The 19,240-nt window shown below is 31.7% G+C and overlaps 1 protein-coding gene across 1 annotated transcript; it reads left to right on the top strand.

The window, feature by feature from the left end:
* The first annotated feature begins 14,609 nt into the window (after positions 1 to 14,609).
* Positions 14,610 to 15,575, top strand: LOC114397316. Its single transcript, XM_028359385.1, has one exon. It carries the CDS (start codon positions 14,610 to 14,612, stop codon positions 15,573 to 15,575), a length of 966 nt encoding a protein of 321 aa, XP_028215186.1.
* Positions 15,576 to 19,240: the final 3,665 nt, after the last annotated feature.

Raw genomic sequence — 19,240 nt, 5'->3', positions numbered from 1 at the left:
CCTATTCAGTACCTTAATTTTTAGTGAATCAAATGAATCCTACGAGTGTTGATCCCTTTTGGGATCCATATATATATATATATATATATATATATATATATATAATTGATTGAGTTTTCTATTATTTATATATTCACGGTGAGATAATTTTTATTTATGCAAGTTTTGGTTGTAATTATGTTTTTTTTTTGTCATATCTTGTGGTCCTATAAAGCTAATAGAATACGTTCAGTTTTGTCTCTTTAAAAAAATCATTTTATTTAAAATCTACTAATAAATATAAAATTTGAAATGTATAGGATTTAAAAAATTTAACATTTGGTTCATGTGATTCGAGTTAATGAGATGAACTAAGCTTTTCCTGAGCTTGAACCAAGTCGAATTCGAGCTATAAAAAATTACGTCAAACTTGAATTGAATTCAAGCTGAACTAAATATTAACAAGTTGAGATAAACTGAATCAAACTCGACTCATTTTGAGTCCTTTCCTCCCGTACTAGTAACGTTTTCCTTTATAATACAAGGGTAAGTGTTAGTTTTAATTATACACTATCATCAATTCATCTATCTATGCAAATGCAAGTAAATAAATGAGTCATAATACTTTTAGACACTTCTGATAAGCCTAATATATTTTTAGATTTTTTTTAAATCACATTATTATTTACACTAGGCAATTATGTTCGAATCGGGTAAGATTGTTATGGATAGAAAAATAATTACTTCAAAGTATTTAAAGTATTTGCATATCCAAGATTCAAACATGAAATCACTTATTAAGTTGAAATGATTTCACGTCAGTTGATCCACACGTATGATAATATATTTTTAGGATTAAAATGAACTTTGAGGCAAGAGTGAGACATTTTTAAAATTAATAAAAAATATTTTTTTATCAAAAAAATATTAAAAATAATATTTTGTTAAAATGATTGTACTTTTATTAAAATTTAATCATCAATCTATTTGAAATGCAAAATCATTTATTAAATTATTGTAAATAATTACGTTTTATATATTTTAGTAACATTTATGAGTTAAATTTGGTGATATCGAATTGACATATTTAGAGACAATCTATTTTAATAAAAATGACTAGTTAATTTTTAAATGAAAACGAATAACAAAATTAAAGACCTTACAAAGAATAAAAGTAATTTTTTCTAGCATATTCAAACTTCATTCATCAAGAAAAAAGGCCTTTATTATCAATACACTGAACTTCTTATTTGTAAAATTTGTATAAATATTAATACTAAGTAATTTTTTTATATCTTTTTTTGTTAGGATTTTAATTTTTAAAGCAAACAGCCGCCTTTAACTTTGGCCGGCCCTGTAGACACTATTCTATTCTCATTTTTCTAAACAATCTAAAGAAAATAAACTAAACAATTATTATCGAAATCCTTTATTGGCATCTCTACAGGAGGTTATAGGATCATATCAATAACTTTTACCCGTTCAAAGTCTATGAATTCATATTAGTACCAGTGATTATTTTAATACCTATATATCTTTATTTCCAACTATGACAATTTTTTTAGAAATTTAAAAGCAAGCTTTGACAATTTCAAGGCTGATTTCCATAGAAAATGACAGTTTATATTCTGTCTCATCTAATTTGATTACCTGGGAATATTTTATTAATAGAGCCTCCGTATAACTTTGACAATTTCTTGATGATACAATTAACCCGAAAATCTGCGTAGTCTGAACAAGATCTTCTCAAGCATTCAGATGCAGAAACCTTCTCAAGAACTTTTTATCTTGGGGATATAGATCATTTTGTCAAACTTAACTACTTATACACAATCTAATTATGAAATTCAAATAAAGAATATCGATTGTCTTTTGCACCAAAAAAAGGGGGTTAAATATCTTGAAGTGTTTCTTAATAAGAATATATTCAGCATTTTCTTTCTTATAAGAATTGAGGAAGAATACTACCCCACATTAGGGCCTTCAAAATAGAATCAAACGGTTCGTAAATCACTAAAGTGATAAAAAAATTACAAAAATAAAAATCTAAAAAAATCATTTTTTATGATTTGGTTCATTTTAAGATTTTATTATAAAAAAATGAACCAAATCGAATAAATATTATACTATTATTATATTGATTTTTACTGTGGTAATTAATAATAATTATTAAATAATTTATTATTTTTCCTTTGTTTAATCATTAAGATGCATATTTTATTTTCATATGATAAAAAAATGTATTAATATTATTAAAAAATAGTATTACATATCAAGTCAAACACAAATTACTATTATCTTAAAAAAAGATTCGTAATATCATCTTATATTAATTCTAAATAGAAGTGAAAATAATAATTTTAAACTAAAATATGTTAAAAAAATTTAATAAAAAATAAAATTCATTTTTTAAATAATACAACATAATAATGTAGAAGCAAGCTTCATAATGATGAATCAAGTTGATTCAAGTAGTTTTGATGATGACAAAAAGCCCAAAAGAATGATATCAAGATTGAGTCAACAAGTTCAAGATCAAGATTAAATCAAGATTAATTTCAAGATTCAAGAAATGACATCAAGAAGAATCAAGATTCAAGAGAAGATGATTTCACAAGGGAAGTATTGAAAAGAATTTTTCAAAAACCAAACATAGCATAGTTTTGTTTTACAAGAAAAGTTTTTCTCAAAATTTTCAAAGTTACCAGAGTTTTTACTCTCTGGTAATCGATTATCAGTTTATTGTAATCGATTACCAATGACAAAGTTTGATTTCAAAAGCTTTTAACTGAATTTGCAACGTTCTAATTGATTTTTAAAATGGTGTAATCGATTACAATATATTGGTAATCAATTACCAGTGTATCTGAACGTTGAAATTCAAATTCAATTGTGAAGAGTCACATCCTTTCATAAAATGCTTTGTGTAATCGATTACATGGTTTTGGTAATCGATTACCAGTGACAAGTTTTGAATAAAAAGTCAAAGGTTATAACTCTTCCAATGGTTTTCAGGATTTTTCTCAAGGTTATAACTCTTCCAATGGTTTTCTTGACCAGACATGAAGAGTCTATAAAAGCAAGACCTTGACTTGCATTTCAATAACTTTTACAACTTTTTAGAACAACTTTTGAGAAATCTTGAAACCTTTGCTACTCATCTTTCTTCTTCTTCCTTTGCCAAAAGCTTTCTAAGTTTTCTGGTTTCCAAACCTTGTTCTTCCACAAAAAATAAAAGTGTGCTATATCTTTTCATTCTCTTCTCCCTTTGCCAAAAAGAATTCAACAAGGACTAATCGCCTGAATTCTTTTTGTGTCTCTCTTCTCCCTTTTCCAAAAGAACAAATGACTAACCGCCTGAATTCTTTTGTGTCTCCCTTTTCCCTTTTCAAAGAATTCAATAAGACACAGTCTGAGAATTCTTTTGATTTTTCCCTTTCCCTTAAACAAAAGATTTCAAAGGACTAACCGCCTGAGATATATTTTGTTTCCCCTTTACAAAGATTCAAAGGACTAACTGCCTGAGAATTCTTTGTCTTAACACATTAGAGGGTACATCCTTTGTGGTACAAGTAGAGGGTACATCTACTTGGGTTGTTGTAACTGAGAACAAGAGAGGGTACATCCCTTGTGGATCTTTGCTTGTAAAGGTTTTTACAAGGTTGAAAGAAATCTCAAGGACTGCAGGTTGCTTGGAGACTGGATGTAGGCACGGGTTGTTGCCGAACTAGCATAAAATTCTTGTGTTTGTCTTCTTCTTCCCTACACTTTTAATTTCCGCTGTGCACTTTTAGTTATCGCTTTAACTTTTGGTTAAGTTTCAATTACTGTTCTTTACTTTCTTAACTTGGTAGTAAAAGCCTAATTAAATCTATAGTAACATTAAGAAGGATAAGTTTTAAATTAGTCAAGATACATTAATAATTAATTCAACCCCCCCTTCTTAATTATTCCGAGACCACTTGATCCAACAAATAATTGTGTAAGCTTACTTGATAAATTTTAAATTATGTTAATAGAATAAAAAATTAAAAACTGTCAAACCGAACTGAACCAAATCACAAAAGTTTGGTTTGGACTTGATCTTATATTTAAATCGAACAAAACCAATTTGCATATTTATTTATGTTTGGTTATGATGATTTTTTTGTCTAAAATTGAACCTAATTGTACTACAAACAAATTTAATGTTACTAACTAAATTAAGGGTAAAATTAATGTTTTACACTAAATTTCAGTCATTCAATTTAGATAATCTAAAGATTGAAATTGATTCACCTAAAAAATTTAAAAATTCTAGTTAGCAAGTCCCGAGCTAGACGTGATCAAATAAAATAGCTCAATACACAAGAAAAACATTATGTATGGATAGGGGGAAAATAAATTCTTTTTTTTTTCCTTTCGGAAAGCCTAAACTATTAATAAACCCAAACCTAGTATAAAGAGTGATGATAAGTGTTACGCATACGTCATTTGTATACTGAAGATGCTAAAACAATAGGAATTTAGCTTCTTTTGAGCCTTTATCTAGAAGATGCTAAAGGTAATGATTTTTAGTAATTTTGGTTGTATTTTGTATAGAGATGTAGTAAAGGTATGAAAAAGGATTGAAGAACTGAAGTGTCGCACTCAACACGACATCCTCGCTTAGCACATCAGGACTGCTCAACCCAAGAAGCCTGCTTAGCACAAGAAACTAACATGGAGGCCAACTATAGCGCACATATGGCGGCTTAGCCTGCATCTGGCAGCTTAGCACGCATGCATCTGGTGGCTTAGCACACAGTCACTTATGCCAGTTAGATTTTGCATGTGCGCTCAACATGCACGTGTAGGCTTAACGCACAATGGCAGTTCTGATTGGTCATCAAGTGGGAAGAAATTTGCAAAAAGTAAATTATATATATCAATCAACATCCATTAATTCAACAATACTTCACTACGAAGCAAGGTAGCAAAAAGAAGAGAAACAGCGCATGAACTTCATACCCATTCGATGCAAGGAAAATCCATTTTGCGAAGATCGGGCCGATCCATTGCACTCCATTTTTCTTCCATTTATTTTACTCCACATATTTTTAAGCTTCTTATGACAATGAGAGGATAAAATCTCACCCGTTGTTGGGAGCTCTGCAAACCAAAATCTCTTTGATGTAAAGATTCTAAACTATCTATTAATATGATGTTGATATTATTGTTCATCTCTGTACTAATTCACATGTCTTTGGTCTGATCATCCATTTTCATGAACTGTTTTAGGATTTAGGCATTGGAAAATGTTTATATGTTAAGAACTAGGGAAGAACATCTAGGTGACTCATGCCTAAGGATAAAGTGGTATTGTCTAGCCTATTTATGCATCTCTACTCCTAATACAAATTAATTAATATAACTCTTAAGGGATTAAGAGCGATATTAGGTGATTTAGGCTCTCTCACTTAGAGATCATGGTTAGAGTATGTTAGAAGATGCAGATAATAATCATATTCATGTTAAAAAGAGAAAAATCTGTTAAGATTACATCAGGAGTAGTTCTGGTAAGCGAAGCCCCCACACATCCCTTAACTCATCACCAACACCATCTCACAACTCTGAGCATTTGTTTTCTTAACCTTTCATGTTCCTTGCTTTGTAGTTTTATTACATTAGTTTATGTTTCTTGTTAATCAATAAACACGATTTGATTTGAGTCACAAATTGCTTAAACATTAGAGATATATAACTCTGAGTACAAACATAGTCCCTGTGGAATTCGATACTCAATCTTACCGTTTTAATATTACTTGTATAACTTGGTACACTTGCCAAGGAGTCAACAAGTTTTTGGTGTCGTTGCCAGGGACTTTGTTCCTTGAACTCAATAGTTGAATATATTCTGATTTTAAGCAATTATTCTTTATTCTTTGATTCTTTGACTATAAAAAAGTATTTTTTTTCTTGTGAGTCTATGGTTGCAGGGTGAAACCTTTGAAGAACTTAATCCATGGAAGATATTTTGAGTAGTATGCTCAAACAATGAAAGCTTCTAAGTAATCAATTAGAAATGTTGTTTGAGCATCTTGCAATCATGCAATTAGGGGTTAGTCTCCCACAACCTATCAATTATGATTTTTGTGGAGGAGAACATTTCAATGATAGTTGTCATCTTTACTCCATGGAAAATTCTTGGTGGGAGCAAGAGTTACACCTTTACAATCAATATGAAGAAGAAAGTCTCTCTAATATTGAGAATGTGTTTATGCAATTCATGAAAGCTTCTCAAGCTAGATTCAAAGCCAATCAAAACTCAATTCAAAATCTAGAGATTCAGGTTGGTAAGCTTGTAAGAGAAGTAACTGAAATACCTTTTTCGGTCACAAGGGAAAAAACTTTGTAGAGGTTAAAGCACATGAGGAAAGTCTTATAGAAGAATATGATTCAAGAAAAAAAGATGAAGAAAAAAAAAAGAAAAGTAAAGAGAGAACACAACAACAATGGGAGAAGTTCTCACAAGTAGAAATTCAACAAAAAAGTCCTCTCCAAGTTAATACCTCTCCTCATCAATTGATTGGCAAGGAAGAAAGGCATGGAGAATGTGATAAATCTTTAAGTTTCATTTTCTCCTTGATCACCAACACTTCCATTGCAATAATATGGAAGATGTTTTAGGGATACATGATTTTAATGGAGTCTTTAGCTAAAAAGAGAAAATGAAAGGAAGATGTGTTCTATGTGACCTTTATGCCACCTTGAAGACATCTGGTCTGTCAAGCTAAAGACGTTAAAGAAGCGTTTACTGGGATACAACCTAGGATTTCTGCCTTATTCTCTAGTTTTCTGCTATTTTTTTGATTGTGTGACTTTAATATTTGCATGTTGTTGTTGTTGTTGTTGTGTAATATTGGTAAATGTTGGCTCTGCTTTGACTTTCAATAATTGTATGAGCTTGCTGGTGCTTTATGTGATATACTGGTGATTTGATTAAGCTCTGCCTAAGTTAAGGTTGTGAAGTTGGTTGGTGTTTATATGTTGGCGTGTGTGTTTTGCATTTTTGTTGCTATGCGCTCAGCACGAAGCTACACCCTGAGCATGCCTGATCTATCTTGTCAGTTGCGCTAAGCCAACATGTCACCCTAAGCCCAAAAACCTCTCTGATTGAAAATTTTTCAAATTTGGCTCAGCTCATAAATGGTTGCTAAGCATAACTTTTTTTTTTGCACTCTCGCTAAGCGCACATGACATTCTAAGCCCAAAAACCTCTTTGTCACGAGTCTATCACGAATTGGGCTTAGCGCACAAGTGCAAGCTAAGCAAGCCACTTCTACGTGCTAAGCGTAGATTGCATGCTAAGCGGAAGTTGCAGGTAAATTTCACTTGCAACTCTCGCTGAGCCCAGCATGCTAGCCTAAGCCCAAAACTCTCTCGGGTTTGCAATTTCATTATTTGGGCTTAGTGCACAAGTATGAGCTCAACGCATAACTCAAAAAAAAAATCTTTCAAAATTTCTTTTGCTTTTACTTTGGTATGTCTCCTGCGCAATAGGCTTAGCGCGCACTCGCACTAAGGCCACAATGCATTTATGTCAATTTTGTTTTGCAAAGCGCTAAGCATGCACCTATGCATTTAGCGCACCACTCCTACCTGTCGTACTTCATTTTTTTGTTACTTTTCAAGTCTGAAGTCATTGTTATGCTTAATTTTGCATAGTAGACAAGATGATACTTTTTGGTTAACTCTGATAGTTAACACATTTTGAGGCATGTTTGATTGATAGCTTAGCCTGGGGGCAGGCTTTCCTCTGCCAGGGGGGAGAAACTACCAAAATTGATGATGCTGCAGATGTTGATGTAGGACCTTCTGATGTTGTAGAGCCTGGGGAGAATGAGGACTACATTACTGAAGTCTTAGTTGCCTAGACATCTTGGGATCCATTGTATACACAGGATTAGGCCATCTAATTTTGAACATTATTTTATTTATTGTTTTCTTTTTTGTGATATTACTTGCACTGCAGTATTTTGCTTTATTGCTTAATTAAGTTTTGCATGATAGATAATTATTTGGTATATTTTGGATTGATTTATTTGGAATTTCTTTTTTAGAAGTATGCTTAGTTGAACCAATTGCATGACTAAGATAAATTGCGCCTCATTAGTAAAGTTTAGAAGTTTTACAATTTGTTAGTGAGCGTGCGTTGTTGTTGAGTGATGGTTTTGTGAATTAAATGCGCGTGAGTAAGTTGGTTAGCTTGCATGACAGGAAATTGTGAATGAAAGACTTAGTGCTTTACAGTATCGTGTGAGTTGTTTGCACCTTAATTGCGAGAGAAACGACTAATTTTATTTTCTTGATTTTGCATGATTCTTGAATTGCTTAAGTGCATACATGATATGGATATGATCAATGCCTTGTTGTTTTTAAGATTTCAGTCACTTGGCCAAATAGCTAACCCTGTGGTAAATGAATAATTGAATCCTTTGCACCCTTTTGAGCCTAAATGTGAATAATTTTGTCATTGAATCCTAAGCCAAATGACTATGCTATTGTTGTACACATTCACCTTATCTTAGGTTGTAGGAGAGCATTGATATGGATCAATACAATGTTTTCCAAATTTGGGGGAGTGTCTTTGGTGAATTTTGTTGCAAGGATGTGAGTAACAGACGCACAGAGAATCAAAACTATACACTTTTGTAGTACCTGATAAAAAAATAAAAAAGGAAATAATATCTGAAAGTAAATGTATATCAAGAAAATCTTTGTGTGTTGTGAATTATGGCTTAATACAAAGGTTTGGTGGTTATAAGCAAAAATTGATTCTTCAAGTAGATAAGGAATGTGGAATGCTCTCATAGAACCTAAATGTTTGAATTCTGAGAAAAACCATGATTCCTTGTTAGCCCAGCCAAGTTACAAGCCTGATAAAGTCCTTAGTGATCCATATTGTGTGTGTGCAATTGCATTGATTAGATGATGTGCGGATTTAAGATTTGTAACTTCAGTCAGTTTGAATGATGTACACACAGCTGAAACACTTGTATACTAAGAGAAACACTAGCCTTGTGAGGAGTGAAGCATAGTTAATCTTCTTTAATATATGTCATGCTTGCTAACCTTTTCAATCTCTAAGTGCATTCTTTGCATAATTCCATCATGAAACCATGGCATGTGTGAACTTGAGAGTTGGAAACTGAACTTATTTGGAAAGTATGAAATTATCTTAGTTGTTGTGATTGGTTACATCTTGAACATTGCCATTGATCTATCTTAGTTTAGTATTAGTTTACTTTTGCTTGAGGACAAACAAAACTTTAAATTTGGGGGAGTTTGATAAGTGTTATGCATACATCATTTGTATATAGAAATCACATAGCAATTATCTAATTTTATTCTCTTTTATTGTTTCTTTTGTGTTAAAACAACAAGAACTTAGCTTTTTTTGAGTTTTTATCTAGAAGATTCTAATGCTAATGATTTTATAGTAATTTTGGTAGTATTTTGTATAGAGATGTAGCAGATATATGGAAGTGGATTGAAGAACTGAAGTATCGCGTTTAGCATGACATCCTCACTTAACACATCAGGATCACTTAGCCCAAGAAGCCCGCTTAGCGCAAAAAGCTAACCTGGAAGCCAACTGTAGCGTGCATCTGGCGGCTTAGTGCACATGCATCTTGCGGCTTAGCATGTGGTCACTTATGCCAATTGGATTTTACATGTGCGCTCAGCGCGAACGTGCAGTCTTAGCATATAGTGATGGTTCTGATTGGTCATCAAGTGGGAATATTTGCAAAAAGTGAATTATATAAATCAACATCCATTTATTCAGCAATACTTCACTACGAAGCAAGGTAGCAGAAAGAAGAGAAAAACTGTAGGAACTTCTTACCCATCAGGTGCAAGGAAAATCCATTTTCCAGAGCTCTGGTTGATCCGTTTTACTTCATTTTTCTTCCATTTATTTTACTCCACATATCTGTAAGCTTCTCATAAAAATGAGAGGCTAAAATCCCACCTGTTGTTGGAAGCTCTGCAAACCAAACTCTCTTTGATGTTATAATTCTAAAGTATCTATTAATATGATGTTGATATTATTGTTCATCTATGTGTTCATTCACATATCTTTGATCTAATCATCCATTTTCATGAATTGTTTTAAGATTTTGGATTGGAAAATGTTTATAAGCTAAGAGCTTGGGAAGAACATTTAGGTGACCCATGTCTAGGGATAAAGTGGTATTGTCTAGCCTATTTATGCATCTCTGTTCGTAATGTAAATTATTTAATATAACTCTTAAGGGATTAGGAGAGACATTAGGTGATTTAGGCTTTCTCAATTAAGGGATCATGATTAGAGTATGTTAGAAAATGCGGATAATTATCATATTCATGTTAAAAAGAGAAAAATCTATTAAGATTACATCAGGAGTAGTTCTGGTAAGTGGAGTCCCCAACACGTTCCTTAACCCATCACCAACACCATCTCACATCTCCAAGCATTTGTTTTCTTAACCTTTCATGTTTCTTGCTTTATAGTTTTGTTGCATTAGTTTATATTTGTAGTTAATCAACAAATAAGATTCAATTTGAGTCACAAATTGCTTAAACATTAGATATATATAACTCTATATCAAGCATATACATATTTCTTGTGGAATTTAATACTCAGTCTTACCATTTTAATATTACTTGTATAACTTCATATACTTGCCAAAGAATTAACTAGTGACAAACTCCCTATAAATCACATAACCCATGTAAAGAACAAAACAAAATCTTTGCCTAGTACTCGAGAACACCAACCTCCTATAAATGAGAGTCCCCTACTCCTCTTTTAAGACTTAATGCATGTAATGATCATATGAGCACCATATTTCTTTCGATTCTAATTCACTATATATGGTTCAAGTGTAACAATTCATTGAATCTTATTGACTACGTTTTTGAAAAACAAAACTATTCCAATCAAACAAAATCACGACATTACTATTGGCTAAAGAAAACTAATTCTACTTGTTCATTGAATAAAACTATGCAGAAATTAATTATGCTACTAATACTATTGAACAATAATATGTCAGAAAACAAACATACAAAAGTTCAATTGTTGGCTTTATCGAGAATGCTTGAATCAATCTTGAATTGTCAAGAATTATAGTTTTTTTTTTTTTATGAAATTCAAACTGTGATTTTGATGTAAATAAGATTGAAAAATATGATGAGAAATATTATTTGGAGTTATCATTAATCATTTTGATTAATTAGTTTAACTAAAAATAACAAAATCATATCTCGTGACTTGTTAATTTGAATTCTTAAATTTTGTAAGTGAATCAATTTCAGTTTTTAAATTATTTAAATTGAATAGTTGAGATTTGATTAAAATATTAGTTGTATACTTGATGTAAACGGATCTTATTATCCCATATATGTATTAAATTTCATTTCAACCATTAAAGTTAATTTAATAATATCTCAATCGGGACCTTTCTTTGTCTTTTTAACCTAACACAATTTTTCTTAATTTGTACAAGTATTTTCTGTTTTCGCAAAACTAACCGATAAAAACTAACTAAAAGCTTATAAACTATTAACTAGAAGTTAAAAAAAAATGAAAGTTTATAAGCTAATTAATTTAATTGCATGTATTTAATAAGATTGATTGATAAATTAATAAATGTGAAATGGCATAAAAAATATATTTAATATTTATAATATTTGAACTTATTTTTAATAACTTATTAACTTAAAAAATAGGACAATGATTTTACATTATAAAAGAATAATAAAGATTTGGTGATTTTATTCATATTGTTTAATATGAAATTTTTATAAACTAATATTGTTTTAAATTAAAATTTTCTTTTTTTGAAAAAGATATAATTAAATAAAATAAACTTATATAGTTTAAATTAATTTCTTAATATTTTTTATTAATAACATATTTTGAAAAGTAAAAAAAAAAATTCTTTTAATTTTGTTTCTTTTTATCAACTTTTTTTTAGTGATTAAATATTAAAATATATAATATATTATTTCATTAAAATTAATAGTTTAACATTTAAAAAGAAAAAAAAGAATTTCAAGCTTCATTATAACTAAGAAAACAAATAAGCCATCTAGTGTTTGTAAGAATGTTAAAATAGGTAAAAGGGTATTAAGCTAAATAAAATGATAAAATAGAATTTCAAATAAACTAGTGACAATAAATTTTAGAAAGGAACTAATAGCTTATAAGCTAACTTATAAGTTAATTGAAGTAGTTTATGATAAATAAACTACTAAAATAAGTTTCTATACCAAATAAATTTATTGGTTAAAGTAACTTAATTACAGTTGGGATGGATCCGAGGAGGGCAAGCACGGGCCTTGGCACTTCCTCCCCCTCCCTTAGGACCTTTTTTATGTACAAAGGAGTGAAAAAGAAAAATACTAATAAAGAAAAATATATAAGAAAAATACAATTTTGAGTTAATATTTGGTTAATTTTCTTCTAACAATAGATCATATTTGTAATCAAAAGTCTTACCAAACACACTCTTTAGAAAAACTTATCTATGGTGTGTGTATATATATATATATATATATAGTAGGGCTGGTACTAAGATTTCATGAGTCCATGGTGAAAAATTAATCTGGATCTTTTATATTTAAGTGTTCTAAAATATAAATGTATATTATATAAAAAAGTAGAAATATAGTTTCATTGAAATTATATGTTTTCTTACATTAAACGAATAACATAGCTTTAATAAATCTTAGAATGATGTATCACTTTTTTTTTTCAATTTACTCTCATGTTATAATTTATAATTCAATTTATTCTTAAAATAATTATATAACATGAATATATAGGTTAGATTCACATTTTAAAAAGTGTAGATTTATATTTTTTAAATCCATCTCCATCCCAATTAAGTTTTACAGATTTGGCTAAAGATGTGAGAAATCCATCACGTTCTTTATCATTTTAATTTACTTATATATTTATAATTTATTTAATTTTATATTTTGTCTTTCACAGAGAACATGTTTTTTAGTTTGATCATTAATGTCTATTATAAACAAAATATAATTTTATATTAAATATTTCATATTTTTAATCTTTATGAATATACTAATACTTAGTTTTTTTTCATTTATAATTTGAGTTTTTGTTTATTTCTTATTTTATTAAAAAAGAAATATTTTAAGTCTATTATCATAAATCAATTACATATTGATATGTTACAATAAACTAAAAATTCATTTGGTATAAAATTAGGGAGATAATACATAAAAAAGAAACTAATAACTAACATAATAATACTTTTTAAGCACATGTCATTTTTTAATTTAAAAAAAAAGAGACATAAAATAAAATAATAACTTTAATTTAATTATAAAAATAACTTAAATAATATAAAAAAAATTTACATGACTATAAATTTGTTTTAAATTTTTTGGTCTCTTTTAGCATGTGCTGTCGCACTTCCCGCCAGGAACCAACCCTTATAGGTAGGTTTTTCTAAAGAGTGAGTTGGGTAAGACTTGATAAAAAGATATTTATTATAAAGTGTATATATATATATATATATATATATATATATATATCGACTCTTCTGTCGTCCTTCAAAAGTTTGATTTTCCACACATCATTTTCTTATGATTATTAATTTGCATGATCTTTATGTTATAATATGCATGTGTTTGGATCATTGATGGGGTAATATGAAACTAGTTGGAGAAACAACGACTATACTTCTGCATAATCTTTGTTAGGAATAATTCAAAGTTTAAAATAGGTTGTAAACTGAAAGTTAGTTAGAAAATTGGTTGAGTTTGTTTTCTCATAACCAAGAGTAGTTACTTTTCACTTGCTATATAAGCAAGGTCTTTTCTGTTACACATAAGCTTTTTGATCAATATACAATTCTATTCATTCAAGCTGTGAGTAGTTGTTAACATGGTATCCAGAGCTTATATGAACCTGACCTGTGAAGATTAGAAAAAAAAAACAGAGCAAGTTTCTGTTGACACCAAAAAAACCAAGAGAAATCCTTTCTTCTTGAGAGTCTTTATGTGAGAATTGTGATTTGTGAGTGATTCTTCATTATTTTTCACCATCATATATGTGACTGTGGTGGCTGAGTGGAGTTCTTGGTGTTCAAGAACGTGTGTAGAGGAACCTCTGAGATAGCAACAGTGTATAGGAAGGTGAAGAAGGATCAAGGTGCAACATAGTTGGCTCAAGCAGTATCATTCAAGGATCCTTACCTGTTTTCGATGGAAAATTGCTTGACGATTGGAAAGTCAAGATGCTGGCAGTTTTTGGCTTCTGAGATGTATTCGAAGTGGTGACAATTGGGTTTCAAGATCCTGGAAAGAATGCCACTGAAGAACAGAAATTGGCCCTCAAACAGCAACAAAAACTTGATTGCAAAGCTTGATTTCTCATCTACCAATGTGTGAACTCAAAGATTTTCAACAAGATCTTGAAGGCCTCTACCTCTAAGGAAGCATGGGAGATTTTGATTAAAACGTATGGTGATGGAGAAAAGAACAAGAAAGTGAAACTGCAAACTCTGAGGAGGCGATATGAACTACTTTGCATGGAAGAGAAAGAATCGATTACAGATTATTTTGATAGGATTCAAGAACTGGTCAATGCCATGAGGTCGTGTAAAGACAAGATCTCCGATGAACAAGTGGTAGACAAGATCTTGAGGACTTTACCACCACGATTAGATCATGTGGCTATTGTAATTGAAGAGTCAAGGAACTTAGACATCATGGAGATTGAAGAATTGCAACACTCTCTTGAGGCACATGAAATGAGAATCAATGAGAGAAGATCCAATCAAGAACAGGCACTTCAGGCACGATCCACTTACAAAGGAAAAGGAAAAGGACTATGGAAAGGAAATAAGTCATGCAGCAATCAGAAACACCAAGATCAAGGATCTAATGCAGGTAGTGAATCCTCTAAAGGAAAGAAAAATGATCTATCACAAAAGCAAAATGATAGCTCCATTGGCAACAAGGAATGGAAGTTTGACAAGAGGAAAGTGAGATGTCACAACTATCAAAAGCTTGGTCATTATGCACGGGAATGCTGGCAAGGAGAGGACGCTAAGAATAAGCCTAATAATCAGGCAAACTTGGCACAAGATGAAGGATCAGATTCTGAGGTTGTAATGCTTATGGCAACCACAAGCAATGAATCCTCCAATGACATTTCTTGGTACTTGGATTCTGGCTGTTCCACTCATATGACAGGGAGAAAGGAATGGTTCATCCGTTTCGATGACTCATCAAAGAGCAAAGTTCATTTTGCAGATGATAGCAGCCTCATTGTAGAAGGCATTGGTAGAGTGGCTTTCAGAGACACAAATGGAAAAGAAACAATCATTGAGGAGGTTCTATATGTGTCTGGCCTGAAGACAAACCTGTTGAGTCTTGGGCAACTACTGCAAAAGGGATTTGTAATGACAATGGAGGACAATTGCCTCAAGGTATTTGACAGAAATCAGAAACTTGTCATTCAAGCAAATTTGTCTCAGAACAGGACGTTTCAAATTGGGATGAACATTCTAAAGCACCAGTGCTTTGCAACCTCGAAGAATAAGGAGGAATAGCTGTGGCACCTCAGGTTTGGTCACCTCAACTTCAAGGACCTGCACCTACTTACAAGCCACAAAATGGTTGAAGGATTACCCCATATTGTAGTCCCTAATGAGGTGTGCAAAGAGTGTATTGAATGCAAGCAGACCAGAGGAAACTTCAGCAAATTTTTTCCTACCAAAGCAACTGAGAAGCTAGGGGTCATCAATTTTGATGTTTGTGGCCCTATATAGATAGAAACTCCCGGAGAAAGTAGGTATGCCATCTCATTCATTGATGATTTGACTAGGAAGATTTGGATTTATCTGATTAAAAGGAAACATGAAGTCCTAGATGTCTTTAAGAAATTCAAGTGCTTAGTTGAAAAGCAAAGTGGAAAAATGATTAAGATTCTAAGAACTGATGGTGGGGGTGAGTATGTGTCAAATGAATTCAAGGAATTCTGCGAAAGTGATGGGTTAATTCATGAAGTTACACCACCTTACACACCTCAACACAATGGTACAGCTGAGAGAAGGAACAAAACTCTACTGAACATGGTGAGATGCATGCTTAAAAGCAAAAACTTGCCAAGTTTCTTGTGGGGAGAAGCTGTATCAACTACTACATACATATTAAACAGATCTCCCACTAAGAGATTGATAGATATTTCGCCAGAAGAAGCATGGACTGGAGCCAAACCAAGTGTTACTCATCTAAGGATATTTGGGTCAATTTGTTACAAACATGTTCCTGATCAGTTAAGGAGGAAGCTTGATGATAAAGGCATGCCACATATTCTAATTGGTTATCACTCAACTAGAGGCTACAAGCTGTATGATCCAGGAAGTGGCCAAGTGTCCATTAGCAGGGATGTTATATGTGATGAAAAGGGAAGCTGGAATTGGAATTCAACCTCTAGTGAAAGTCAGTCCAGGATACTATTAGAAGAAAAAACACCTTCAGCTGCACCAACAGTTAACAAAGTTCCAGGCATAAGAAGATCATCAAGGACAAGTCAACTGCCATTACCTTTGAGGGACTATGAGCTGTTTCAAGATTCAGAAGTCAACTGAGAAGGAGAATTGGTTCATTTTGCACTCATAGCAGAAGCTGAACCTATTGAATTTGACAAAGCAGTGACTAATGATCGAGAAGTGGCTGAAAGCTATGAAGGACGAGCTTAACTCTATAGAAAAGAATCAAACTTGAGAATTGGTGGATCCTCCTTCAAATAAGAAGCCTGTAGCACTAAAATGGGTCTATAATGTGAAAGTTAACCCAAAGGGAGAAGTGGTAAAACACAAGGCCAGACTTGTAGTAAAAGGTTTTTTGCAAAAAGCAGGAATCGATTATAGTGAAGTCTATGCACCAGTAGCTAGAATTGAAACAGTCAGATTTGTTGTAGCCATTGCAACTAATGCTAATTGGTCCATGCATCAACTAGACGTAAAGTATGCCTTCCTCAATGTTCCATTGGAAGAAGAGGTTTATGTGTTTCACCCACATGAATTTGTAGTTAAAGGTGAAGAAGACAAACTGTACAAGCTGAAGAAGGCTTTGTATGGCCTTAAACAGGCTCCAAGAGCTTGGAATAGGAAAATTGATAGCTTCCAGTCACAGATTGGTTTCAAGAAATGCACCTCAGAACATGGAGTTTATGTGAGATGTCTACAAGACAGTAAATCATAAACATTGATTGTATGCCTATATGTTGATGACCTTTTGATTACTGGCAACAATGAGGAAGCAATTGTTGTATTCAAAAGTCAAATGATGAATGAATTTGAGATGAGTGATCTGAGACTCCTCTCCTATTTCCTTGGAATGGAGTTTAGAATGACTCAGTATGGTACAGTAATGTATCAGTCCAAGTATGCACAGGATCTACTAAAGAAGTTCAATATGCAACAAAGCAATCCAGCAAGAACACCAACAGAGGTTGGACTTGTGTTAGAGAAGGAAACAGATGAAGAACTAGCTGATCCTACTCACTACAAAAAGATAGTTGGTTGCTTGAGGTACTTATGTAACACAAGGCTTGATTTAAACTTTAGTGTTAGGCTAATCAGTAGATTCATGCAAGAACCAAGGCAGTCTCACTTGCTAGCTGCTAAGAAAATTATGAGATATGTTCAAGGGACAATCAATTTCGGAATTCTATTTCAAAAGGGTGAAGTTGACACAGGACCCGAATTGATTGGATATTCTGACTCCGACTGGTGTGGAGATAAAAATGACAGAAAAAGCACTGCAAGATACATCTTCTTTTATGGAGGAGCTCCAGTTTCTTGGTCCTCCACCAAGGAACCAGTGTTAGCGTTGTCATCCTGTGAAGCTGAGTATATTGCAGCCTCAGAAGCTGCATGCCAAGTAGCATGACTGGATGCCCTGATGAAGGAATTGTAACAGGAAAAGTCATGTAAAGTGAAGCTGTTGGTAGGCAATAAATCGGCCATTGATTTAGCAAAGCATCTGACTTCTCATGGAAGAAGTAAACACAAAGAAACAAAGTTTCACTTGCTAAGAGAACAAGTCAGCAATGAGAAACTGAAGATTGAGCATTGCAAAATTGAAATTCAACTTGCAAACAAACTTACTAAGGCTTTGAAGCTAGAAAGGTTTAGATGTTTAAGAGATTTCATTGGAATTGTTTGTGTAAATGCAACTTTGAATTAAGGAGGAGTGTTAGGAATAATTCAAAGTTTAAAATAGGTTGTAAACTGAAAGTTAGTTAGAAAATTGGTTGAGTTTGTTTTCTCATAACCAAGAGTAGTTACTTTTCACTTGATATATAAGCAAGGTCTTTTCTGTAACACATAAGCTTTTTTATCAATATACAATTCTATTCATTCAAGTTGTGAGTAGTTGTTAACAATCTTGAGCTTTGTAATCCAGCAAGTCACCGAAAAACCAAACACGCGCACAGTTATTAATATTTCTACTTCAATTTGTGACAAAATGACTACCCATTTTGAAATTAAAAATACAGGCAAAGCAAGATTGAACTTAAAGTTGGTTTGATTAATTGGGCATGTTTTGGGATAGAGTCATTTTTTCAAATTTCAGTTGATAATTTTTCTCAAGAGTAAAATAAATCAGCATGGGGCTAACAAAAACAGGAAGCAATACTTTATATTGATTATAATTAGGGGCATGCTTATAAATTAGTTCGAATCGAATCATTCGTAAACTGCACCGAACCGAGCCAGTTCGATTAAATAAAACTAAACTACTTTTATATAAGTTCTGTTAGAATTGGTTTTAAAACCGGTTTGTTTTACTTAATAATCAATGTTTTTTTCTTAAACCAATTTTTTTTATAAAAAAAAGTTTAAAAATTAATTCGAAAGTGATTCAATTCTTAAAATTGGTTTAAAATTAGTTCAAAATAGTTCAATCTAAAATATTTTTAAAATCAGCTCGATAATCTCAGTTTTCAAATTTAGTTTAAAAACCAAACTAATTAAATTAATTTGGAATGGGTTTGGTTTGATTTTTTTTTCCGATCAGATTTTACACACCCTAATTTATAATTTATTATAAAACAATATGACTTTTAATAATATTGTGATTCTTACGCAACTGAGGCATATATTATAGCTAGACAAGCAAGTATTTCTGGTTACAAAAAAGTTTAAGCTGACGTAGATAACTATTATTTTTTTATTTCTCCAAAATATGAAGCATACACTTTCAC

Source organism: Glycine soja, chromosome 18, assembly GCF_004193775.1.
Source record: "Glycine soja cultivar W05 chromosome 18, ASM419377v2, whole genome shotgun sequence".
Classification (NCBI taxonomy): domain Eukaryota; kingdom Viridiplantae; phylum Streptophyta; class Magnoliopsida; order Fabales; family Fabaceae; genus Glycine; species Glycine soja.
This window is presented reverse-complemented; position numbering and strand designations above follow the sequence as displayed.